This window comes from Hippopotamus amphibius, chromosome 9, assembly GCF_030028045.1.
Source record: "Hippopotamus amphibius kiboko isolate mHipAmp2 chromosome 9, mHipAmp2.hap2, whole genome shotgun sequence".
Classification (NCBI taxonomy): Eukaryota; Metazoa; Chordata; class Mammalia; order Artiodactyla; family Hippopotamidae; genus Hippopotamus; species Hippopotamus amphibius.
Window position 1 is genome coordinate 137,055,153 of NC_080194.1, and position 26,954 is coordinate 137,082,106.

The following is a 26,954-nucleotide window of genomic DNA, read 5'->3' on the forward strand; positions in this document are numbered from 1 at the left end:
CTATCCCCATCCCAATGAGCATCCCTAGGGTTGATATTACAGTGAGGGCTTCTCGTTTCCATCTGTGTGATTGAGAATATGAGGGAAGTGGGATACTGTCATTTACAAGGGTAAGATTAGGAATAATGTATGTAAGGGTACAAGTCCCCGTCCAGTTGGCTGGAAGACATAAATCTGCGTTAGATCTGCAGAGGAAATAGGTGTGGTTTGTAGGGTCCAAACAGACGTCTAAAGTGATGTTGAGGTAAGGTTTCCCCAAATGGGTACGGGAATGTTCTGTGTCCTCTTAGATGGTAGCTAAAGTCATCCCAGCTAAGGGGGAGAGGCAAGCAGTCTTTGAGGGATGGGAAGAAAAGTTGTAAGCCCAATTAAAAGAAGGAATGGTAGGGTTCCACCCTTTGTCATAGTCCTCGGGTGTCTTGAGTTTTCTGCATTCTTCTTGTTTAATATTAGAGGGTTTGAACTGAACATTGTGGTTCTGATAGGGACAGTTTGGGGATGGGGTGGGGCAGGTGGAGGCCCTAAAGTAGCTGGTTTGTGTCCAGTCAGTGATGATATTAGATTTGGGGAAGTAAATATAGAAAGGGGAATCAAAATAGTAAGTGTGGGGATGGTTTGGTTTGTCAGTGGTTACGAGGGAAACCCATGTGCGGTGTGTCTCTTGCTAACTTGGTCAGGTATTTCTTGAGGGCTTGATTGGCTATTTCCATCTTGCCTGACACCTGAGGACACCATGCTGAATGAAGATAAGTGATTTGCGGGGCCTTGATGACCCCTTGGGTTAGACTTGAAATAAAGGCGGGGCCATCGTCTGATTGTAAAGAGTGTGGTAGTCCGAACCGGGGTATAATATGTTCCACGAGAGTAGTGGTAACCTTGGATGCTCTGTCGGTTTTAGTAGGGAAGGCCTTTTTCCATCTCATGAAGGTGTCCACCATGACTAGGAGATATTTGAAGGCTTTACAAGAGGGCATGTGGGTGAAATCTATCTGCGAATCTTCTCTTGGTTGGTTCTCCCACCTTTGGATCAGATGGGATAGCAGGGGGGCGTTTATAGGCCCCTCTGGATTGGCCTGGCATATAGATTGGGGGGTGGAGAAGATTCCTTTTCCTGTGAATATTGTCCCTACCAGTCTGTAAAGGAATTTGGGTCCTAAATGGGTAGCCTGATGAAGGTGTTTCAGAATCTTCCACTGGGAGGCTTCTGGTGAAAGAAGTTTGGTGTCTGGGCTTTGTAGCCACCCTTCAGGAGTTAGAGTGAACCCACGGTTTTGTCCCGCTCTAAGTTCTGATGGTGAGTACCAGGGGGGCAAAGACTCTAAATTTGGGATCCAGGAGGCCTGTAGGACATTTGGGGCAGCCCTTTTGGCCTCTCTATCTGCCATGTCATGTCCTTTAGTTATGTCTGATGGGTCCTTTTGGTTTGTGCTGCAGTGGATGATGGCTATTTCCTTAGGGGATTTTATGGCCTCTAAAAGGTCCAGGATTTCTGTTCCATGCTTGATTGGGGTGTTACGTGTGGTTAGAGTAGGCTTCGTGGTGGTTGTTAAGGCCATATTTACTGGAGTAAATGATAAAGTAGCTTTAAATTTTGTTAAAAGGTCTCAGCCTAACAGAGGTGTAGGGCAGGTTGGGAGGATGAGAAAGGAGTGTGTGAATAAAGAATTTTCAAGAGAACAAGGTAAGGGAGGTGTGAAACGGCCATAAGAGGGTTGTCCATCTGTCCCTGTTAGGGGGATCAAGGAGTGGCGAGTGGGACCAGAGAAGGAAGTCAGCGCTGAGTACGTAGCCCCAGTGTCGATCAGAAAGGTTATAGTAACCCCTGCCACATCCAGGGTTACCCAGGGCTCCTCCGTTCTCATGGGGAACGTAGGGGCCTGTAGATAGAGCCCTGGGCACCTTTGGTCATCCACATCCAGGGGCCCCAGCTCTAAAGCGCAATCTGGTTCCTGCTCCTGAGAGTCAGTTACCACCGCCAGGGGCAATTGGCCTTGATTTTGGCCCAGGGGGCCGGGTCCCAAAGTACCTCAGGTGCTGGATGATTTAGGTGCTGGCCTTCCAACTCGAGGGCGGAAGGGACAACTCCTTTTCCAGTGGCCTTTTGGTGACAGTAAGGGCATAGGGTATCGGGTGGCAGGTGCGGCAGTTCCTGACAGTGTGCCCCTGCTGGCCGCACTGGTAGCAGGTGGTCTCTGAGAAGAGGGAGGGATTCCCATGGGTCCCTGCCATGGGAGGGACTGAGGAATGGCAAGGGCCATATGTTGAGCATGTCTTTTTAGTGTTTCTTCCTGTCTTAGTTCTCGCCTGTTCCTGGAAACCTCCTCCCTGTTGTTAAAGACCTTAAAGGCCGCGTCAAGTAGGACAGAGAATAGGGTTTGTGGGCCCTGTTCTAATTTCTGTAATTTTTGTCTTATGTCAGGGGATGCCTGGCTTATAAAGTGAACTGCAAGTGTAGTCTGACCTTCGGGGGTCTCAGGGTCTAGGTCTCAGGGGTCTCTGCTAATCGGGCCTCTGGTAAAGGGCCGGATTTTCAAAGCGTTCTTGTGTAACTTCTCTGAGTTTATTATAATTGACGGGTTTGATGACTGCCTTTTTCATACCTTCTAGGAGGCAGATAATCATGTAATTTCTCCTAGTGAGCCCTCCTGTTGGCCCATTTTCATTTGCTTGATACTTCCACCCTGGGTTTGCTCGTGGGACTGCTTCTGCCCCTGTTAGGTTCTCATTAGGATTTCGAGCGTGTGCCTCGTCTGCCCAGGCCTGAGCCACGGCCCAGATCCTAGACTTTTCTTCCTGTGTACAAGCAGGTGGTTAGGACCATATGAATGTCTTGCCAGGTTAGGTCAAAGGCTATGGTAAGGGCTTGAAATTCCCTGATAAAAGTGGAAGGGTCCTGGCTAAAAGAGCCCAGTTTACCCTGGATATGAGAGAGGTCAGACATGGGGAAGCAGACATGGACTCTGAGAGCATTTAGGTCTCCGTTAGCGACCTCTTGTCGGGGAAGCTTGTTGGAGCCTCGTTCAGAGCATTGAGCTTCCTGTGACCGAGTGTGGGGAGGGGAAGGAAGATTTACGTCTGGGTAAGGAAGTTGGGGGTTGGGGAGCAAAAGGTTGAGGAGGTGGTGCGTGTGACCAGGGATAGGAAGGGTCATCTAAAATACCTGCTGGAGATGATTGAACTTGGTATACCCCCCCAAAAAATAAATAAATAAATAAATAAAAATAAAAGTAACACACTAACAAACAAAAAAATAAAATAAAATATCTGCTGGAGGGGGAGGGGGCAGGGTAGTGGAGCTGATGGAGAAGGAGAAGGGGGAGGACGAGGCAACAGAGCGGCGGTGGAGAGACACATGCGACAGGAGTCCCTCCGGCTCGGATTCTGACTGAGGGCCGTGAAGGCCTGGGTGTATGCAACCTCGGAATCTTTTCCTAGTTTCCGACAATAGAGATTAAGTTGGAGGACTGTGTTATAATTTAGTGTCCTATGAAGAGGCCATTGTTCTTGGTCTCTCAGTTTGTATTGGGGCCAAGCGTTGTTACAAAAGAAAATGAGCCGCTTCTTTTTGAGATTGTCTGGGTCAGACTTCTTCCATTTCCTGGGAATACAACCAAGAGGTGAGTCTAAGGGGATAGACATGTTTGAGCCCATTCTTAGCCCTGATGCCGTAGAATGGTGGAGGGGTATTTAGAATCACCGACGGGCAAAAAGGCGTCCCCCTTTGCCTCAGTGATGTGTCCGTGCGGCTGAGGCACCAGAGAGAAACCCGTGCGGCTGAGGCACAAAATGCCAACCATCTTGGCAGTCGCGTCCGACTGGGAGAGGTGGCCCTTGAGAAACCATGCGTAGGAGGCACCCGTGGGAAACCATGTGTCTGTGGCACCAGTGAAAGCAGAGAGGGGAGTTCCCGGTGGTTAGCCGGGCATTGAGTCACCCTTAGAAGATCCTCAGGGATGGGAAGAAGTTTTCAGAATGGTCTAGAGGTGGCAAGATCCTTTGGAGTCAGTCCGGGTCGGAGGAGAGGAAGCAGAGGTAATAGGGAAAGAGGGCTGAGGATCCTGCCTTTGAACCCTGCCAAGGAGGCGGTGGCCGAGGGACTGTGGGCTTTATGTTTTGCTTCAGCCACTATGTGCCTCACGGTGCACGGAAGTTGCCTTGATGGGGGCAGATGCTCTAACAGCCTGGTCTGTCCATGACCCCCTTATCCTTTCATGGGGGTCTTCAAGCGGCAGGCACCCTAGTGGCTTTTAAGTGCCTGACCCGTGCCCGCACAGTATCAATTGGCCTAGTCCTCAGTCAGAAGGAAGACAGAAGGGTCCTCACCTGTTCCGGGCGGCAGTTACTGGGGTGAAGTGAACTGTGGAGGCTTTGGAACCCACCGGGGTGTGGCCCTGGCCAGGGCTCCTCTATTGCTTCCACAGCCACTCTCCTGTTCTCAGAGGGTCCCAAGGAAAGAGGAGAGGAAGTGGGGGAAGAGATCTTCCCCCAGGAGAAGTCCCCGTATGGCCCACCAAGTGTCGTGGTCCGAGCAAGGGTTGGAAAAGAATTTCCAGACACAAGGCAGAATGCAAGGAAGTTAGAGTTTATTAGAGAGAAGGGACGCTGCAAGAACAGCGGGCCGACTTCCTGGAAGCCAGGGAAAGTCGACCCTGAGCATGGGTTGCTTGCCTGAGTTTATAGCCAGGGAACCTGCAGTTATCTGCTGACTGGGCAGAGGATGTATACTTTTAGTGTGCTGAGCGGGAGAAAAATGGGGCAAATATCTTTCCTTATATGGGACGGGCAAGGGACATGGCATATGCTGCTTGGGAAAGTTTTGGGACGTTGCAATTGTTGCATTGCACAGAGTGATAAGAGTCCTGTAGCTCTTTGTTCCAGCAATATTGGCCCTTTGAGTCTATCTTGTTCTTTGTCCTTGGAGCACACCACAGCTTCTATGCTCTCTGCAACAATTTGCCATGTGCTTTTCTCACTTATTATCTAAAGCCAATTTGACTGAGGTTCTTTGAGACAAATTGCTCGAAGGAGGAACCGGGTGGGGAGCAGGGCAGGAAGAAGAGAGCTGGGGGGCAACAGTAGTGCCCTCTCAACCGAACATTCCAGTGAGTCAATCAGAGTTAATCGTGGTGCAGAAACCCTCTTACAGGACCCGCCAGCTGACTTGGGCCCTCGGCGTGGCCTGACTTCCACAGACCTCTTAGGCCTGGCTCCCGGGCCATCTGAAGAAGAAAGCAAACTCTGAATTTTTCAGCATTCTTATACACGGACTTTTCTTTCTCTTGCAGCTGATGCCTTTTTCAAAGCCGCGATAAGCCTCGTTCCAGAAGTTCCAAAGATGATTAATATTGATGGAAAGATGCGGCCCTCAGAATCATTCCTTCTGGAATTCCTCTGCAATTTCTTTTCTACTTTATTAATAGTTCCGGTACGTTTCCCCAGAAGACCTGTAGAGGATGTCTGTCTTTGACCTGTTTTATATACATTTTTAGCCCTAAAAGTGCAGGACGTTCTGTCTATATCTATGTTGGTTTTCTAGTCAGATGTTTAACTTCTCAATGCATTTTCTGTTCATTCTGTATCTAGGGTATGTAGTCTAGGCTGTCTGTATGGCCAAGGGAGTATCACTTAGTGGTTAGGGCTCAGGCCTCCGGACCAAAACACCTAGGATGGAATCCCAGCTCCCCCTCCTTCCAGCTCCGTCGTTTCAGGTGATTGTGTAACATTACCGGTCCGCAGTTTCCTCATTTACAAGATGGGGATAATAAGAGTATCTACATCTCTAGGTTGTTGTGAAGGTTAAGTGAGTGAGTGTATGTACGTGAACAGTGCCTTAGTGCGTAGTAAACACTTCAAAAGGTGATGGTGATGTTTTTTTGATGGCAAATACCAGAAACCACAGCAAGATAGTGAAAGTCAAAGGGGATATCGTTGGAAGATGCTGGGGTTTCCTGTGGAATGCAGGAGATAAGAAGTCGGGCTTGGGCTGGAAGGAATCAAGGCCCCTCCTGGGTCCAGCATTAGGATCTTCACCCTAGTTGGGGTTCTTACCCTGGGGTCCACCTGGGGATCTGGCAGGACAACCATGAATTTATATGAGAAAAAAAAGATATCTTTTTTTTTTTCTACAAACCTCAGTGAAATTTAGCCTTTCGCTTCATTGTGAATCACAACCAGTGAGCCACAGTACTAGTTGCAGTGGCGGGGACTTTGCCGTGAAAATAATCAGCAATAGCTTATATCCCATTTCAGGTGTGAAAGTTATTTCAGAAGATCATCTGCATGTTTCCTTCCTTAAAAAGTGAGGTAGTTATTAGGCACATCACTCGGGCTGTTATTCAAATGTATTCACCAAGAAGTAATAGATTACAGTGTAACAAATACATTGAAAAGATGTTTTGACGACTACATGTTAGCATAAATGATTTCCTTTGTCATCTTACACATCTTATTTTCTGCACTAGAAATCGTACTTTGAGTTGTGCACAGGCTTCACCAGGTTGTAACAAGGTCCAGGCACAAAATGGGTGGGCTCCTGACGAAGCCAGATGTGCACAGGGATTGGGGATGCTTTTTAAAGTACAGAGTCTTGCTTTGTGCTTCCCTTTCTCCCCACTGAGAGTCTCACTCAGTAGGCGGGGTTGGCCCCTGAATCAGCATTTATTTATTTATTTATTTATTTATTTTTAATTTTTTAATTTTTATTTTTGGCTGTGTTGGGTCTTCGTTGCTGTGCGAGGACTTGCTCTAGCTGTGGCGAGCGGGGGCTGCTCTTCATTGCAGTGCACGGGCTTCTCAGTGTGGTGGCTTCTCTTGTTGCGGAGCACCGGCTCAAGGCACACGGGCTTCAGTAGTTGTGGCACACGGGCTTGGGTGCTCCACGACATGTGGGATCTTCCCGGATCAGGCCTTGAACCCATGTGCCCTGCATTGGCAGGCAGATTCTTAACCACTGTGCCACCAGGGAAGCCCCAGCGTTTTTAAATTTTAGTTTTAAATTTAATTTCATTGTTGTAAGGACATTGAACATACCTGTCCTCTTAACACGTTTGGAAGTGTGCAGGACAGCTTTGCTGACTCGGGCACGATATTGTACAGCAGAGCCCTGCAGTTTATTCATCTTGCTTAACTGAAACTTTAAACTCCTAGATTAGTGACTCCCCATTTCCTCCTCCCAGCCCTTGAATTCCAACTCTTTGATTCTGCGAACATGACTATTCTAGATGCCTTATATAAGTGGAATCATACAGTATTTGTCTTTCTGTGACTGGTTTATTTCCCTCAGCATAATATCCTCAAGGTTCATCCATGTTGTAATGAGTTATGATAGCATTTCCTTCTTTTTTTTTTTTTTAAGGCTGAATAGTATTCCACTGTATGTGTATACCACATTTTTTAATCCATTTATCCGTCAGTGAACATTCAGGTTGTTGCCACATCTTGGCTGTGTGATAGTGCTACAGTGAACATGAGAGCACTGGTAACTCTTTGAGATCCTGATTTCAATTATTTTGGATAAATACCCAGAGGAGGGATTGCTGAATCATATAGTAGTTCCATTTTTAATTCTTTGAGGTACCTGCATCCTGTTTTCTATAGTGGCTGCACCATTTTGCATTCCCACCCCAGAGCACAAGACTTTTAAAGAATGGGTTTAAAAAGCTTTGATTCATTTTATTTGTTTAGAAAAAAACTGAAGCCATTTTAGACCAAATAAAATACCTGGCCCACGGTAGTCATACCTATAAATGCAGAAGTAGACATTCCCCCAGCATAGCCCTCTCCTCAGCAAGCAGCACCACTTCTGGAGCGCTTTGGAGCATTCTTCTCTGGCATTAGTAGCGGTCAGCCTCTGCTGTGCAGAACAGTCCTCTCCGTATTACTGAACTCATGCGTTTCTCCTGACAACATTTGGTAGGGCAAGAAAAGTGGAATTAAGTGAGCAACTTCAGTGTTACCACTTCAGAGGCCTAATTTTGATCCAGTTGAAATTTGTAGGCAATGGAAGTGTTTGCCATCAGTGTTCTGGCACTAATCACTAGGACACAGCAGGGAAATGTCTTTTCTCCTTCTTATCTTTGTGAAAAGGTGCAGCCGTCGGCATAATAACTTGGTATCCAGGTGCTAAGCTTCATTCATTCCGTCTACCCCGCAAATATTTGTTGATCTGCGAATGGAGGGGTGAACACGAGAAATGTGTTCTCCCACTCAAGGAGACAGGCTCAGCAAGTAAATACTTAACTACAATTAGATAAAGTGTCATAAAGAATTACAGGGACCTCTGAGAGCCTCAGATTTGAAGGGAAGGGGGTCAGTGAGGTTCCCTGAGAATGTGTTACCTGAGCTGGGACCCAGACGAAGACCAGTAGGTCCCTAAGTGCAAGGGGGTGGGGAGGGGGCTCCAGGCAGAGGGAACAGCATGGGTAAGGCCTTGAGGGGAGAAGGGTCACCTAGCAGCGCTGGAGGGACTGGAAGAGAGCTTCAGTGACGAGCGAGGTGATGAGAGGCTGGAGGGACACCAGGGTCTCGCGCTGGCAGGATGGGCAGGTGCTGGAGGCAGCAAAGCCAGGGAGCGCTGCAGACTCACCCACGGCCTCGCATCTCCACGGTGATCTGTCTCCTGCCCCCCGCCCCCGCCACCTCCCCCCAGTGCCCCCCTTTCCTTTCTTGCCGTTCCTCCCAGCCCCCTTGTGCTCTGGCACCTAAAGGACCTGGATATTTAACACACGCACACACCTCTGACAGTGAGCCAGTGAGTAGTTCACAGATACTCACTGCACACAAACCTGTAGTTGCCCTCATCTCACAGAAGCAGAGCCTGGCACAGAGAGGCGAGCTGCCTCGCCCAGGGTCCCCAGCTAGTGAGTGGCCAGGATGGAATTCAAAGCCAGGGCGTGTGTGCTCAGCGATGTCCTCGCTGCCTCTTGGCTCTCCTGGGAACTCGTCGTTTCCAGGGTATTCCTTCTCCCAAGCAGTGACATTTACTAGAAGGATTCCCGCAGACCAAGGACCCAGAGGGATATTCTGAAGGGTGGAAGCCGGGCCCCCTTTCCACCCAGCAGAGAGAGGGAGAGGTTCGAGTCCCTCCCAGGTGCCCCTGGGGGCCGCCTCCTGAGCATTTGGGTGCCACCCGGGAGGCGGCCTTGGCAGAGACCCCAGGAAAAACCTTTTCCCACTCAGATTGCCAACGGAGCCGGGATATTTTTTTCTTCTTTAAAAAAACCCCAAAGTCTGTGTTTGCCTTGCTTTTGTTGCTGGCACTGGTATAATTTCTTTTGAAAATGTTACAACCACTGAAGCGTGGCTATCATGTGGAAAATGTTTTCCTTGTAGAGAAGGTTGGAAATAATCGCTTCATCTCTTCGGTTTTAAGTGCGCAGAAACGGCTGGCTATGAACCTTCCCGTCTCTGTTACTCCCTCTTCTATCTTTCTGAAGGTGTGGTGCATGCTCTCTCACAATAGTTACAGCAATTTGTGCTGAAATTAAGTTATTGGAACATTCAGACTGTTGTCTCTTTCCAGGGCAGACCCTGAAATAGAATATATTTTGAACATCCACATAGCAGAACAAAATAGCCTAGTTAGGAACAGCTGTTAGCAAAGAAAGGCCGTAGGAAGCTGCCAGCTGAGACTGACTCTGGCAATGGAAGGTGGACCACGGTGTGGGCAGTTTCTCTGCGTATAGTTTGAGGTATTCAGATTTTGGAGCATCATGTGTCTTCTTTTGTGCCGTAATTTTGTAGATGTCAACAGCCGTACAGATCATCTCACACCCCTCCAGGCTCATTCTTACCCATTGGAGGTATTACTGCTGTGTATCCGCACGTTGGATCACATAGCTGTTAACTCCAACCCACCTCGGTGATCGCACTTCTATTCCATGCCTGAATTTCTCCCAGCTAGCCAGCCCCATCAAGTCTATTTCCAATTCATCTATAGAGAGGCAGCATACATAGAGTATTAGCAGCTTGGGACGTCCACTCTGGAGCCAGACTCCTGGGTCCCCCGTGCACCAGCAGTGTGGTTCATTTCACATCTCTGAAATGGGGGGACAGGGGGTCATAAAAGCATCTTCCTGGAACACAGAAAAGCTGTGACAGCTGCAATAGCTTTTACATAATAGCTAATTATGATACCATAATAATTAACTATTGTTTTTTTGTAGCCATCACAGTGCCTGGCACATAGAAGGTGCTCAAAAAATGTTATCCAGTCAACATTATTTACCTGCCGAGTGCCTACTGTGAGCCCAGCACTGTCCCAGGAAGCAGAGGCAGGGATGGGGCACCATTGTCCATCCTGGGCTGTCCTGGCGATGTATTATTGGCAAACACAACAGATAAAGTACCTGCCCTCCTGGAGGTTGTAGGCTAGGATGAAAAAAAGATGAACCAAGAGATATTGTTGGGTAGTTCACTAAAGGAATAAATAAGATCACTTCAGATGCTGAGAACTGCTCTGAAAAAATGAGATGGATGACTTGACATGAAGAGAGACTAGGAGAGGGTGGCGGTGGGGTGGGCTCTGGACTGCTGATCAGGGAAGGAACTAACGTGTAAGACGAGATCTGGAGGCTGTCAAGGAGCCAGTACGGCCAAGTCTTGCAGGTAAATTTTCCAGTTGGGGGAGTAGCAGGGCTGGGAGCCCAGAACCCCCTTGGCATATGAGCATCTCTGCCCTTCCGTCTGGTCTGTGTGGGAGACTGGCCTCTGGGGACCGTGTCACCAGGACTTGCTTCCTTCTGGCTTCCAGCTGGTTCAGCCAGTGGGAGGTACTGACGCGGACTGCAGGGCAGGAGGAGAGTGAGTTTGGGGTATGTATCCCCCAGCTCTCACCAGGCCATGGTTTGGCACTGGCTTTGTTCTTCTGTGCAGAGCTGCAGCTGCTGCCAGGTGGCCTCCTGCAACTGCAAAAACCCGCTCCCCATCGCGTGCTTTCAGCCTGAGGATGGTAACGGTGGTGCCAGGCCCTGGGTACCTCATCTTTCCTCGCTAGTTCTGTTCATTCTGATAATCCTTCATTAAACCATCCTCATTTAACCCTTGTGAGTGTGCCCTCTGTGTCCTGCCAGGACCCTGAGCGGCCCAGCGGGTCGCAGGAGCCATAAAGGTGGCACTGGACCGAGTAGGGGCAAGACAGACCAGTCGGGCGGGTCAGCAGGGCGGTGGCAGCAGGAGCTGGGCAGGAGGAGTCTTTGGAGAGAGTTCAGCAGGGGAGCCCCTGCATCGCATCTACCTTTTTGGAGCTGAATTGAAGCTACTGGCTTTTTTGCATCCCCAGCACTGATTCAGTTCAGCATCTGAGAAACACTGTTACAAACTCTGTGACAGTCTCTTGGGTTTTTCCCCTCCCAGAGAGGCTCCTCAGTTTAGCTGCTGACGCCCTGTATTTAAAGCCGGTGCCTTTGGTGGTGACACTGATCATCTGGGGGTTTACCCGAGGTAGGTGGCTTCTGCTGTGCCATCTGCCACGAGACCTGCAATCTAGCCTTTGTCGTTGGAAGAACAGGGCTTTTTACTGTTACACACAGAAGAGCAACGTTGTAATTTTGGAAACAGACATTAAGCTGACAGGTAGCTTTACTTTCTTTCCGTGGACCCGGAGCTCTCCAAGCTCATCTCCCCAGATGGGGGCGTGTTGATTAGTGGGTTAACGACGTTCCGTCACTTTTCTCTCTCTTGTTTAACCACAGCTGGCCCTTTAATGTCTCTGCAGCTGCGAAAGGGAGGGGCCTGGGTTTCTGTCTTGATGTTTCTCCCCCTGCTTCACATCTAGGATTATTGATCCTTTTTTTTGGTCCTCCACTAGGACCATCCTGAACATGGGGTCCTGTTTCTTGTCCGAGAGCTGCTCAACGTGATCCAGGACTACAAATGGGAGGAGAACAGTGATGAGAAAATCCGCATCTACACCTGTGTCCTGCACCTGCTGTCTGCCATGAGCCAGGAGACCTACCTCTACCACGTAGACAAAGGTAGCTGGGCCCCCCGCCAGACTGCACTGTGCTGGAATGTCTCAACAGCAAGTGCAGGGTTTTCGTTTTCTCTTGTATTTAATCCCCTTGTGTCTTACCTCCCATGAACTTCTAGTCCAGGGTCTTGATAAATTTGCCCAGTGTAAGAATTACCTGGGGAACTCTTAAGCATATAGATTCCTGGGCCCCATCTGTCTCTTCTAAATTAGACTCCCCAGGAAGAGGCCTGAGAATTTGTCTCTTTAACAAGCATCCGAGATCATTCTGACAAACAGACGAGTTTGGAGAAGCGGTCATTTGGGTCAGTGATGTCTTAGGTGTGCCAAGGAATGCCCTAGAACGGCGGGTACATATGCACACGCATGACCTTCGCCCCAGGCCTGTTCCTGACCAGGTTCATGTGGCTCCCGGCCTGGACCCTCAGAGCAGGTGCTTGGAGGCAGGAGATGGCCTTGCTCCCCCGTGTGCAACCAGCCGTTCTGGAAGTACTCCTACAGTTTTGAGAGCAGCCTCCTCATATCCTTGACGTAACATGGACAGTCCCGATGCCAGACCTCTGCCCACGGCGCCTAAGCATCTTCCTGCTTGTCAGTGCCTCCGTTCCAATTTTTGGTTTCCAAAAAAATGACCCTATTGTTAAAAGTGCTTTGGCCAATAAATGTATACTTTAGGGTTTAAGCAACTGTCTCTACATTTGGATATTTTAGGCAATGAATTTGCAGTGCTAAGGACGGCCTCCTGTTACAACTCTCAGAGGCTTCCTCCAGCTGGGATTTGGGGGCAGAGGTTACGTGAAGATGTAACTGGGGGAGGCTGGTTAACGTCGATGACGATAGCTGCCACGATCTGAGCTCCTACTGCGTGCCGGGTACGGCACCAGACTCCATGGGCCTCTTCCTCCTCTAGCCTTGACAGCATGAGGAGGAGGACGGGCATGCGTGTCCCCAGTGTACACACGAGCAGGGGGAGTGGAATTCCCTATGGCCCGCACATTATGCTGCCTCCTTGATTACAAAGTAACAATGTTTTGATTAAAGTCTAGCATAGTACACACATAGACAATAAACCATGACGTGCAGCCAATTATCACAAAGGGAACACACCTGGTAACCACCACCCAGGCAAAGAAATCAGACATTACCAGCTCCCCAGGAGTCCCTTGTGCGCCCCTGTCCACTCAGCACCACCACCTTCCTCTCTAAAGGTACACTGCTCTCTTGACTTCTGAGGTTACCAATTAGTTTGCCAGTTTCTGACTTTTCTGTAAATGGACTCATGCAGCGAGTGTTCTTTGGCATCTGGCTTCTTTCACTCAGTGCTGTGTCTGTGAGGTTCTTCTGTGTTACGTGTAGCTGGTGTTCGTCCTTTTGCACTGCTGCATAGTATTCCACTGTATGAATATACCAGCACTTATTCATTCCCCTGTGGATGTGGTTGTGAGCTGTTACGAGCAGTGCTGCTGTGAACAAGCCAGAATATGTGACTCTCGGGGTTCATGTCTGTCAGCTCTGTACCTGGGGTGGAATTGCTGGCTTATGGGATTTGCTTATGTTCCGCTCTGGTAGGTACTGCCTCTCAGTTTTCCAAAAGAGTTACATCCGTTTATACCCCCGCCAGGCATGAATGAGCTTTCCGTGTGTCCCCTTGATGTGGTCAGGCTTGTTCGTTTGGCTTTTCTGTTGAGTGTCATTTGCATTTCTCTGATGGCTGATGAGGTTGGGCTCCCCCTGTATTCACTGGCATTTTTATTCCCTCTCTCGTGAAGGGCACGTGGAGGGCTCAGAACAATAGAGAAGCTTTTGAGGACGAGATGCTGCTGTGGGTCCGTAAACCCTGGGCCCTCTCCTTGCTCTTCCCTTCCTTAAACAGGGTCACCGAATCCTCTGTCCGCACAGCATAGTGAGGCGGGCTATAGGAGTCCGAGCGCCAGCACAGGGAGTGTAGCTGTGTTTGACAGGTGGGGTCTAGTTTTCTCGCTTTTAGAGACGAAAACAGAAGTGTGGGTTTTCTTCGCTGCCTTCTTGGCCCAGCTGTGTCTACCCTGGATGCACGATTGTGACCTGACAGTTGTCTTAGTAGGAGAGCGTCCTGGGGCCCTGGGAGGCTTTGCAGGGGTGGGGGCGCCATTTTCCCATCTCTCTCTTATTCGAGGCAGCCTTTTAGACAGTGTTGACAAAGGTTTGAACTTTTGAAAGACTGGGGTCACGTTTTTTTTTGCATTTGCGAAGGATGTCTTGGCTGTTTTCTTTCCAGATGAATAAGAAGAGAATGCTCTGAAATTACCTGCAGCTGTAACTCCAGTGCTTTCATGCGCGTGAGTGTGCTTGAGAGCGTGCTTGCTGTGGGAGGGCAGGACACGCCTGACATGGAATATTTATTTATTTAGCACACAGATAGATGTCTAGTTGGAAGAATACAACTCAGGGGCCCCCGGGTAGCCAGCGCGGCCCCTTCACTCCTCCACGTCAGCTGCCAGGCCCTTGAAGCATTGGGGGTTGTGAGCCCAGGGCCAGACAGATGCAGAGACCCTGGGCTATTTTTAGTGGCCATTTACCAGGGATCTCATTTCTCCCTGTTGTAAGCACCACGTCTGGACTCGCAGGCCCGCTCTACACTCCGGCCGGGCCAAGTTACTCCTGACACTCAACTTCTCCCTTCTCTCCCTCCCTTTCACCACCAGGTGTTGGCATGGAAACTCGTTTCCCCACTCCTGACCCCTTTCTTCACATTCTCTGTGAATTTTCCACCTTTGGGGCTCAGCCTAGATCTCACCGATTCTGTAATTCCATCCCAAGCCTAGATTTTAGGATCCTGGGACCCCCGGGCCACCCTCTGCGGACACGCAGCCCAGGCGGCTGTGATCGCCTGCACAGTCCTATGGGCTGTGTGCTGAGGGCAGAACCAGGTCGGCCTGATCCCCACCCACCAGGTCTTCAGGTCCTGGAACCTGGCGCAGAGCAGCAGGCCCTCGTCCAGTCCGTGCTCTGTGTGTATGAGCAGCCTGCTCCAAACACGCCCCTGGCCCCTCTGGGCACGACGCCTGCAGCTTGGGTGGTTGGCCACCAGTGTTCCTCGACCTCTCTTCTCCACTGCTGCTGGACTAATCCGAATGAGAGTAGGTTCCAACTCAGAGTAAGACTGGGAATTTATGCCAGGAACTGGCCTAGTCCTCAGCAGCAGGTGTGAGAAATTCCTTTACCAGCTGCAGTTCTGCCACCCTGTAAAATCAGATGGTGGTGAATGGCTGGATCAGATTCTTTTCCTTCTTACAAGAATGACTGCCACCTTCCATGTCATGGGCAGCAGGTGAGACCCAGCAGCCAGAGCTGTCTCAGAAATCCTGGGACGGCCATCTGCAGCCCAGGGCAGTTCACTGCCAGCCTGTGTCCCAGGAACAGCTACGAAGGCAGTGGCGGCCTAGGAACGCGCACCCAGAACAGTCCCCACTAAGGGCAGGCGGTTCAGAACCGGAGCAGAGGTTTCATGCGGGCAGAGGCGCCGGGGCGCAAGGAGACCTCCTGATTCTCAGGCAGTGTGTCTGCAACCTGCTTACATGTGGTTCAGCCAGAAAAATGACGTATGTCTCTGTGTATACGTGAGGGTGTGGAGAGAGCTAGCGAGAGCTTCCCAGAAGCGGCAGGCGATGCTGGGAGAGAGAGGCAGCTCCTCAGCGTGCTGGTACTCCCACTGTGCTGCAGCCTTGACATTTGTTTAAGTAAAAGGCTGGGGATAAAAGGGGTTATGATTCTTGAAATAGCAACCGGAAATGTACATGAAGCAGCCCTGAAGTTATTTTATCAGTTAATTAATTACTAGATGCTTATACCTGACCATTCCCCAAAAGATTCAAGACAAATTATAGGAGATATATATAATAATAAAATACCTTTTAATTGAAAAAATTGGTTCTTAGGAAGTTGTAACTTAGGACGTATATGGCTATATATGTCTGTGTGTGGTATTTATGGGGCTCTACCATATATACTGTTTTGTCACTTTACTTTCAGTAAATAGTATATTATAGCTATAGTATAGTGTAGTACATGGTAGTTAACAACTATAGATCATATACTTATATTGTCTTCATAGTATTTTTTTTTAATAAATTTATTTATTTATTTATTTATTTATTGGCTGCATTGGGTCTTCGTTGCTGTGCGTGGGTTTTCTCTAGTTGCGGGAAGTGGGGCTTATTGTGGTGGCTTCTCTTGCTGCGGAGCACAGGCTCTGGGTGTGCGGACTTTAGTAGTTGGGCACATGGGCTCAATAGTTGTGGCTCACGGGCTCTAGAGCACAGCCTCAGTAGTTGTGGCGCACGGGCTTTGTTGCTCCATGGCATGTGGGAATCTTCCCAGACCAGGGCTCGAACCTGTGTCCCCTGCGTTGGCAGGAGGATTCTTAACCACTGCACCACCAGGGAAGCCCCATAGTATTTTATTTAATGCTAATGTCACAGAACACGTATTTATAAAAATAAAGACTTTTTAAATTTCATTTTATTTTTTATTTTTGGCTGTGTTGGGTCTTCATTGCTGTGCACGGGGTTTCTCTGGTTGTAGTGAACAGGAGCTGCTCTTCATTGCAGTACACAGGCTTCTCAGTGTGTGGCTTCTCTTGTTGTGGAGCACAGGGTCTAGGCACACTCGGGCTTCAGTAGTTGCGGCACATGCGCTTAGTAGTTGTGGCGCACGGGCTTAGATGCTCAGCAGCATGCGGGATCTTCCTGGACCAGGGAACAAACCTATGCCCCCTGCATTGGCAGGCGGATTCTTAACCACTGCACCACCAGGGAAGTCCCTCTCACAGAGCATTTAATCAAAACCCTTGGTAGATGTTTCCATTGCTTCTCCTCTCACCATTGTACACAACATTTATAATGAACATACATTGAACATACAATGAACATTATTCTCGATAAGGAAACAGTATCACATACACATCCTTGTGCACCTGTGGGATGATTTTCTTAGGATAAATCCCTTGGAATGGGTTTCCCAAGTCAAAGATCTGGCATTTTTCTGTACTAAGGTTTTTTGGGTTTTTTGTTTTTGTTTTTTTTTGGAGTAAAATATGCATAGTGATAAAATACATACGGCATAAAGGTTACCGTTTTAACTATTTTTAAATGCACAGTTCAGTTTTATCAGGTCTATTTGCAGTGTTGTGCAACCACCACCCTTATCCATTTCCAGAATTTTTCCATCCTCCCAAACTCTGTACCCAGGGAAGGGTAACTGTGCACTCCCCCCTCCCCGCAGCCTCTGGTGACCTCTGTTCTACTTTGTGTCTTTATGAATTTGCCTCTTCTAGGTGTCTCATATACGTGGACTCGTACAATCGTTGGCCTTTTGTGTCTGGCACATTTCACGTATAATGCTCTCAGGGTTCATCCATGTTGTGACATGTAGTAGAATTCCATTCCTTTTTATGACTGAATAATATTCCGTTGTTTGGATAAACCACTAAACCACATTTTGCTTATCCATTCAGCTGTCAGTGGACGCTTGTGAGTAATGCTGCTGTGAGCGTCCCTGTACAAGTATCTGAGTCTCTGCTTTCGGTGCCTTTGGGCTGATCTCACAGTGGAGTTGCTCTTCCACAGCAGCTGCCCCGTTTTACATCCTGCCAGCGATGCACGAGGCCTTCAGTTTCTCCACATCTTCCTCAACACTTCTTTTTTTTTTTTTCCTCAACACTTCTTATTTGCCTTTTTGTTGTTTCTAAATAATAGCCATCCTAATGGGTGTGAAGTGATCCTAGATATTTCTTAAGGCTTTTTTTACCCATTTCCAAACTATGACACTCCCACCAATAGTCTTCTCAGGCCTACATCAAAACCAGGTATTCTGGGCTTCCCTGGTTGCGCAGTGGTTGGGAATCCGCCTGTGAATGCAGGGGACATGGGTTTGATCCCTGGCCTGGGAAAATCCCACATGCCATGGGAGCAACTGGGCCCATGCACCACAACTGCTGAGCCCACACGCTACAACTACTGAAGCTCATGCACATGGAGCCATGCTCCGCAACGGGAGAAGCCACCGCAGTGAGGTGTGCGCACTGCAATGAAGAGTGGCCCCCGCTCTCCGCAACTACAGAAAGCCTGTGTAGCAATGAAGACCCAACGCAGCCAATAAATAAAAAATAAATAAATAAAATTATTTAAAAAGAAAACAAATAAACAAACCAGGTATTCTTTCTTACCTTTGTTAATCTGATAGTTGATTTTTTTTTTTAAAGTTCTTCTGTGGTTTTAGTTTTCTGTTCTTTGATCATAGTGAAATCAAACTTGTTTTTTCCTGAAATCATAAGCCATTTAGATATATTTCTGATACATTGACTATTGATGTATTTGCCAATTTTCCTAGAAGTGACCCTAATAGCAGTCACTTTCTTAAAAGCTCAGAAGCCATCCCGGCACATCGTACCTTGGCTTTTCTTGTCCTCGTGACCAGTGTCTTTTGAACGTGATCCCCTGGTTCTGTAGCTCGTTGCCAGCAGGGCAGGGAATGGTTCTGTGTAGACCCTGGTAGATGGCTGGTAACTTTGACCACGACGGGCTGTCCACTGTGGCTTCTGAGTCTCAGCCTCACCTGTCTGCAAGCTAAACCGAGTGCTCTACGTCCCTCGCCTGTGGTGTCACCTCTTGTTTGCGTCACACAACTTCATGGGCTTTAGTGTGATCTCAGATATATCATCCCTTTTGGATTGTATGTACCTAGGAGACAGGATCCTTCTCACTGGGTCCTTTCATGGGGACGGCAGTGAGCTGGGCTGAGAAGATCACAGCAAATTACATCCCACCAGACGAGCGAAGCTGAACCGGTTTATTGAAAACGTCTCTAAACAATGAACTGGATTAACACTGCGTGCACATGGCCGTGTTAGCCACCCTATCCCACCCCCCACCAAGGCACCTGCACGGCCACTGCTTTATCAGATGTCACTGCACCTGGGACAGTGGCCCAAATTTTAGGCCTCCATCAGATCAGAAACATCTAAGAGCTGCCACTGCACTTTCCCTCTCCTTGACCACTTAGTGCCAAGGGTGCCCCAAGGGTTCTGCACTGAACTGAGCACCGCTTGTTCACACCGGGTGGAAATACATGTGCTCAGCCACGTACAGGTCAGCATTTGGGAGTTGGGGTGAAAGCAGTTAAAAAAGGATGTGGTAAGAAAAGGCATGGAGGGAAAGAATCAACTCCATAAGGAGTTGTGGTTTCATTACAGATGGTAAGACTTTGCAGCAGCCTGGCCCTGCCACCTCTGCGCCCCCCCAACCCCCCCCCACAAAAAAAAAAAAAAAAAAGAAAGAAATAGAACAACCAAAGTGTCTGCAGGAGGGACCAACCAAAAGCATAAAAGCATTCTGGTCCATCACACAGTGGACTACTGCTCAGCTGCTACAAGCAAAGCAGCACATCTGTATATGCTGATATGCAAATAGCTCCAAGAATCATTAAGTGAAAAAAAAAACAAAATGTAGGGTCTCTCTCCTTCCTTACCCAGAGGTCATGCTTTGTGCGCAGGTCATTAGGAAGGAGGAAGAGAGGGAGGTCAGACTCAGGCTGTTCTTGGCGCTGGTCTTTCTCTACACAGAGAGGGGACTTTGGTGAAAGGATTCAGGTTTGCGAGAAGATGCAGAGAATCTTTTGTTCCATCTGCGGGAGTTCTGAGGCGGAGTGACCGGCTGGGGGGTGGGGGAGCGGGGCTGGGGGCAGAGCTTAACAGCTTAGGCTGTGAAGGGAGCCTCCCAGTTTGGGATCCTGGCTGGGATGGGCGCTGAGCCTCAGGGTTCCCCTCCGTCATCTCTTGCACGTGCTGGTTATGAGGACCCCGTAGTAACGCCTGTGAAGCGCCGAGCCCCGTGCCCGGCACGCCGGTGCTCAGTATTGACAGCCATTCTGATGGTCGTGGTGAAGCTTGCTGTCCCCTGCCTGCCTGGGCTGGAGGGGACAGACTTCCATGGCCCTGCTCCCTGGCTCAGGCTGTCCAGAAGGCCAGGTGTTTTTCTCCGTGATTCCCAAGGCCCCAGGCCAGTGGGGAATTGTGACCGTTTCCATGTGCCCTGCCATGATTTCTTGCCGTCTGCTGACACCACGGCCGCCTCTCCCTGGCCTTGGGCTTGGGAATGTCTCACTGCTCTGGTTTCTTCCATCAGTTGACTCCAACGACAGCCTCTACGGGGGAGACTCCAAGTTTCTGGCTGAGAACAACAAGCTGTGCGAGAAGGTGATGGCTCAGATCCTGGAGCATCTGAAGACCCTGGCCAAGGACGAGGTAGGTGCCCCTTTCCGCCCCCGCCGCTCGCCCTGAAAGCACGTGTTCCCGGGGTGCCTGGACGTTGGTCCACCCCGAAAGTCATGTGCTTGTGTGGAGACCGTTCATCCAGGGCCCCGGGGCCTCTGCTCCTGCCGTCTCCTCTGCCTGCGCTGCGCCCCCCAGGGTTCCCCTGGCCGCCCCCCCCCCCCCATCACTCGGGTCTCAGCTCAAGTACTTCCTCAGGGTGGGCTTCCCTGACCCCCGTCTCACGTAGCCACCACGCTCCTGTGTTCCTCTGAGCTGTCCCTGGGACGCTCGGGCGTCCTCCGGAACTCTGTGTGTGGTCATTTGTCAGCCGCCTGCCTCTCCCACCAGAACGTAAGCCCCATGTGGCCAGGACCTCGAGACGTGGGTCTTGGAGACCTGCCTGTGCCTGAGGCAGGGATCCAGCTGTCGCTCACCCCGGCATCCTCACCTCGAGCCAGGCATACGGCGGGCGCTCAGTCAGTGCATGTTGAATGGATAATAGCCTGCACTTTCTACACCTTAGCTCTTTTGATGCCCACAACAGCCCTGTGATATAGGTGCCATTTTTTCTCCTTGGACAGAAAAGAAAACTGAGGCTCAGAGAGGTTTCCAGAGCCCTTGGTTTCCCCTGGTTGTGACAGAACAGGGTTCCCACCCAGATCCCTAAGCCTGAACCCATAGCCACTGCATCGCCCCCTCAGTCAAGGCCTTTCCACTTTTAAGAAGTGGCCTGTGGTTATTGTTCAACCATGATAGTAGGCTATGCTTGCCCAGCCTTTCGTTTTTTTTTTTGGCCCCCCTGCAGGGCTTGCGGGATCTTAGTTCCCCAACCAGGGATTGAACCTGGGTCCTTGGCAGTGAGAGCTCGGAGTCCTAAGCATTGAAAGGCCAGGAAATTCCTATCCCAGCCTTTCTTATACTGTGTAGTGTGGAGAACTTTGCGTGTGTTGTTTCATCTCATTCTCACAGCAGTCGAATGAGTGGGAACAGATGTTACCCTTTATTCTTTCCAGATGAGGAGACTGAATCCTAGAGTGGTAGCTGTGGAGTGTGGTCAAGGCAACCATCTAGACCCCATGCTCTGGTCCACAGAATTCATGCTTTTATCAGATGCTGCACCGTTGCCTTCTCAGAGAGACTTTTCCTATATTCTTCATACAGATAGATGGTTGATTGCTTTCAAAATAATTTCCAAATTATAGTACAACCTAAATAACTGCCTGGTGCCCTTCCCCAGTTACTCCATTTCTGCAGCTTCAGCTCAAACGTGGGAGACAGATGGATCCCAGAAGCCCTGTCTCAGGCTTGGTGGACACTGTTCAGGTGGATCGTGTTGTGTAATCACGGTGGGGAGGTTGGCAGTGACTTTGGAGTCAAAGCCAGTGCCTGACCTTTCTCTGCGTCCTTCCCCTGGGGCAGCTCGTGTCAGACTTTCTGCCTCCATGTTCCCGCCCCCCCCAAGCCCCCCAACCCTGAGTCCTGCTCTTTGGTACTCCAAGCTGTATGCATGTCACTCTGAGCATTTCGATTTTTTTTATTCCCATCTAGCAAGAGACAACCTGACAGCTCATTCCTGATCTCCTGTTGGCAGATTCCTGTCTTCTCTCACTGTCACTCACCCCCCCACCCCCTCCAATTCCCTTTCCCAAACCCAGGACAGATTTCGGACGCTCGGTTCCCAGCAGCTTTGTGGCCCGCCCCTTCCCTCCCACACGCTTCCCCAGCTCCCTCTTTCCCAAACCTGGAGTCTCACTTTTTTAGATCAAACTGGATTTTTAAATTAATTCTTATTCACTTCCAGGACTGTACAGAATGCCACCATTGCCCTCACCCCCACCACAGAAACCACGAGAGTATTCTGTAGTCGTGGGAGCACACATCGGACATACACATATGTCCAGGTTCCCACGTCCCCAGGGTATTCAGGCAGGTCCTGGAAAGTGGGGTTTTTTCCGGACTCCATTCTCCAGTGGCCACTGCCAAGGTCAGGGCCATTGCACAAATGCCGCCTTAAGGCTAGCAGGCCAGAGGGCAGATGGAAAACACAGAGCCACTGCCGCCCTGGGGGCTGCGAGCGCCTCCTAGCACCCTCTCCAGGGAGGGGAGGGTTGTGGGTGGGTCCCATTGAGCCTGGGACCCTCTGGGTGCAGGGCCACAGAATTCTGGGGAAGTGGATGCAGGGAGGGCACTGGCTGTCAGTGGAGGGCAGCGGTAGAACTCCAGTTTCTTCAGGAACTGGTTTATCAAACTAGTTAGTATTAGAAGAGGTAACTTCCCCTCCTCCAACACCTTTCTCGAATGCGTGTAAACTTCGTCTCTGCGGTGGGCGACTTTCAGGAGCGAGCCCTCACCAGCCTGCAGGGGACATGGCGTCTTGCACCCTCAGCGTGCCCCGGTCACACTGATCAGGTCCCCTCTGCTCCCCTGCACCCGCCCTGATTCCTGCCACCATGGGTTCTGGCTGTGGCTTCTGCCAGAGCGGGGCTGTGGGTTCGACACATTGTGCCCAAGAAACACGTGCCACGTGGCTTGAGAGTGCAGCCGGCTGATGCTACCGGCTGAGTCTAATCAGGGCTGGCTGCTGGCAGCACAGGCGACCACAGCCCAGTACCTCCAGGCTCACAGTAAAAACAGAGCCCACAGCCGTACAATTTGGAACCTTTTTACTTTAACATTCGGCTCTGTCTCTTGGGGGAGGAGGCATTGACGATGATAGCAACTCTGAACAATTCTGAAAGCGTAGCAGGGCTGGAATGTTTCCGAAGGACATTTTCAACTCACGTAAATACCAGGAATGCTCACTGAAAATGTCTGTCCATATATGCACATTTATTAGAAAAAAGATGGGTGGACTGAGCTAAGACAGAAGGTGTCATCCTTCATCTTAACAACGTGCTGTGAGATTCGGCACAGGCGGCCCTGGGAGGGAGCGGAGGCCTCTAGAGCCCGGAGCCAGGGGAGCGCCCAGACCTCTCCAGCGCCGGGAAGCCAGGCTGGGCGCCGTGACAGCCCAGCGCTGGGGCCAGAGCGGAGCATCTCCTATCAGCCCTGCTGCCAAAACTGTCCTCTCCACGCACGTGAAGGAGCTGGCCCTGCTCTAGTCACGGGCTCTGTGAAGCTGCCTGTTGGGTGTGGTGGAGCTGGGAACCACTTCTTGGAGATGACAGTTCCCTGAGGAAAAAAGTCAAAAGACGCTCTTGTCTATTTAAAACCTCTGTGGGGAGAGGAGGGGCTCTGGGCCCTGGTTTGGTTCTCTCATACGTGTTCACAGTTTTCTGGGTCTCTGTGCACATCGGGTGACGTGCCTGCTCACCCCCAGACCCATCTCTAATGATTGCATTTTTAATGGGCTGTGTAGTTACAACACATGCGAACTGGGCTTTTAGGGTAAAATGCTTGAGAAAATAGAGAAACAGCTCTCCCCTGCTTCAAAGAAACGTAAAGGGCCTCTCTCAGGAGACTTTTAGAGCTGGGTGAGAGTTTTCTATTAGCTTGGTCCTCTAGACCTGAGCAGAAACCGGGGCCCTCCTGTCCCCCAGGCATTAGACGAGGGCCCGTGTAAAAGGTGAGCAGGGTGGGCTGGAACCCACTGGGTGATCTCTGCCCCGGTTCCCGACTGGGGCAGAGCTCATTGTCGGCTTAAACAAGGAACCCCAAGCAGGCAGTTGCCAGCCAGTTAATGAGTCTGCCAGCCTCCCCTTCCAGTGCCTGCAGGCTTGGGACCTGACAGCACAACCCCGCTCCTCGACGGCACTGCTGTTCAGTCAGCTCAGCTGCCTCTGTGACGGTCACCTGGTCCAGACTGTTGCCAAAGCAGGCTCAGTTTAGGGGGGCCCAGGTCCCCACTCAGCCACCCTCACCCACTGCATTCTTAGCTGCTCCTTGGCAGTTTTTTGTGTGTGTGTTGTTTTTTTCTCCGTGAGAAGACTTTAAATTCTCACTTGGGAGAGGGTGGCAGGAGGGGGTGACTAAGTTAGCTGAGCAGTTAGCATAGAGTCTGCTGCTCTGTGGGCTCCACACATGGAAGGATGGATGGACAGAGGGACAGTTAGTAGGTTGTTTGGAAAAAGCAGGAAAAAAGTATGTATTGGTCTAAACCACACCAGACCATTCCTATTTCCCTGGATAAAACTCTGACTTGCACTGGGCAGATCTCTTAGCTTCAGAATTTGGACCCCTAATGCGATGCTACCCATGGGTCTATGGGAACATCTTATACACTGGGGTGGGACATGGGAGGGTGTGGGTACCAGCACAGGCTCCAGATTCCACAGCTGGAGCGCAGATCCTCACTCTGCACTTGCTAGCTGTGGTCCTTGAGCGAGTCCCTCATCTGCAAAATGGGAGAGAATCGGTTTCCTATCATGGCTTTAAGTCACTACAGACTTAAAACAACCCCCATTTATTATCTTGCCAGTGTGGTAGGTCAGAAGTTGGTGTTGCCTGGGCCAGTTTCTCTGCTTCTGGCTTCACAATGCCAAAATCAAGGTGCTGACTGGCTGGGCTCTTACCAGGAGGCACTGGGAGGAATCCGCTTCCCAGCTATTTGAGTTGGCCACTTCAGTTCCACAGTGTAGGACTGGGGTCCCGTTTCCTTGCTGGCCATTGTCTAATAAGGGCTGTTCTCAGCGTCTGGGAGCTGCCTGCATTGCTTGGCTCTTGGCCCCCTTCTTCCACCTTGAACGCCAACAGTGGTGGGTCATGTGCTTCTCATGCTTTGACTCTCTCTGGCCTCCCCTTCTGTGTCATCCTTCCTCTTCTGCCACTTGTCTCTGCCTCTAGTCTGAAAGATTTCTCTGCTTTTTTAGGGCGCAAGTGATTAGCTTGGGCCTACCCTGATAATCCAGGATTATCTCCCTAAGATCCACAACCTTAATCACACCTGCAAAGTCCCTTCACAGTAGCACCTAGATTAGTGTTTGAATAACCAGGAGTTGAGATCCAGCTCTAGAATCTTGCCCATCTACAAAGAGTTGTTGTGAAGATGGAGTGAGTTGTGTAAAGCACAGAGCTCATACCGGCTCTGTAAAGGCCCCATACCCACTAGCTGCAAAGGAGCAAAGCAGATGCTCCAGGCTCCTGGCAGCACTGATGGTGGCAACGCCAGTCAGGAGCACCCAGCAAGGGCCCAGGCGTCCACTGTCCAGGGCCCCTGCAGATGTGTGTTCTGACCTGGTCCCCTGCTCAGGCCCACCTGCTCCTTGGGCCTTCCCAGGTGCCTTTGTTTACCTTTGGGAGCTGGTATCCTTTCTCCTAGGCCTGTTGCATTCTGGAGATTGAGTTTCCCTTTTGTCTTTACCATTCAAAGCTGGGGTTCAGGTTTGGTCTACTCTGACATTTTGGTTAGACTTTCCTTGTTTGAGTACCTTTCCCATCAGATCACTGAGCAAAAGAGGAAAGACCTGGTGTTAAGACTGAGTATCTAATGGTTCTTATAAAAGTTGGCCATGGGCACCAAGCCCTGGGGAGCATTGTTCACGAGGTGCTGTCCTGGGTCTTTATTACCAGCACCCAGAGGGTGGGAATAGTGATTTAAACCTTGGGTGGCTTGAGGACACGTCCGTAGGAGACATATTTTACCCATCAGTTTTCCCCGGTACTTGCAATAAAGCAAGAAGGCCTATCACTGCTGGGTTAGGTTTCATTCCTCGAACCCACTGAGCACGGAGTCTCACGCAAGCACCCCTGGCTTCTGCTTCCCTTCCATGCGTAATGCCCAGGTGAGAGCAGCAGTGAGGGGCTTCACACACATCACCTCATTCAGTCTCCCTTCCCTGGGAGCTGGTATTACCTTAACTCTCCTACAGATGAACCCAGGACCCGGGAGGCTAAGCAGCTCGCCCTCCAGAAGATCCATGGTCGAGCTGGCCTTGGCACCCTGGGCAGCACCAGTACTGGGCCGGGCCTGAGCCCCAGTGCCAGACCATGACCTCTTTTTTCTGTTTCAGGCCCTAAAGCGCCAGAGCTCGTTGGGCCTTTCCTTCTTTAACAGCATCTTGGCCCATGGGGACCTGCGCAACAACAGGCTCAACCAGCTGTCTGTCAACCTGTGGCATCTGGCGCAGAGGCACGGCTGTGCGGACACCAGGACCATGGTGAGGCGGGGGGCGGGGTAGGGGCCTCAGCACGCCCACCAGCACAGCTGTCCTGGCAAGTGACACAGCCCACAGGCAGGCACAGCACCAGGGTCCAGACCTCAGAGCCCCCGTCCCCCACTCTGGAAGGTGCCCGGCCCCCCAGAGCAGATGCCGTCCGTACCTGAGGGCTCAGCATCCTCGACTTCAGCCCGCCTCAGGTCAAAAGTGTTCAGGGGAAAACATTCCAGAAACTTCCAAAGAGCAAAACCTGAATTTGCCGCGTATTGGCAACTATTTACACAGCATTTATGTTGTATTAGGTATGATAAATAATCTAGAGATAACTTAAATATACAGGAGGATGTATGTAGGTTATATGCAACTACGAAACCATTTTTCTGTAAGGGATTGAATATCCCTGGTTTGGTATCAACAGGGGATCCTGGAACCAAGGGACCACTGAATAGTACTGAGTTAATTCCCTCTGAATAAAAACCACACGTATGAAAACATAAGTCATTCCTCGTGATTCTAAGAGCAAGCTGTAATCTAAGGAGTCTTACTTAAAAATTGCTGGGCTCTTCCTCTCCCTCTGCTAAGGAAAAATCCACGGCTCACG

At 50.2% G+C, this 26,954-nt stretch overlaps 1 protein-coding gene across 1 annotated transcript in view; it reads left to right on the plus strand.

Annotated features, from left to right (window-relative positions):
- Positions 1 to 26,954, plus strand: part of VPS35L (VPS35 endosomal protein sorting factor like) — a 134,521-nt gene that overhangs the window by 106,939 nt on the left and 628 nt on the right. Inside the window, exons 27-30 of the mRNA XM_057749152.1 lie at positions 5,286 to 5,425; positions 11,807 to 11,972; positions 20,131 to 20,249; positions 26,207 to 26,353. Of these exons, the coding sequence (XP_057605135.1) occupies positions 5,286 to 5,425; positions 11,807 to 11,972; positions 20,131 to 20,249; positions 26,207 to 26,353 (572 nt within the window). The remainder of the gene's footprint in view (positions 1 to 5,285; positions 5,426 to 11,806; positions 11,973 to 20,130; positions 20,250 to 26,206; positions 26,354 to 26,954) is intronic.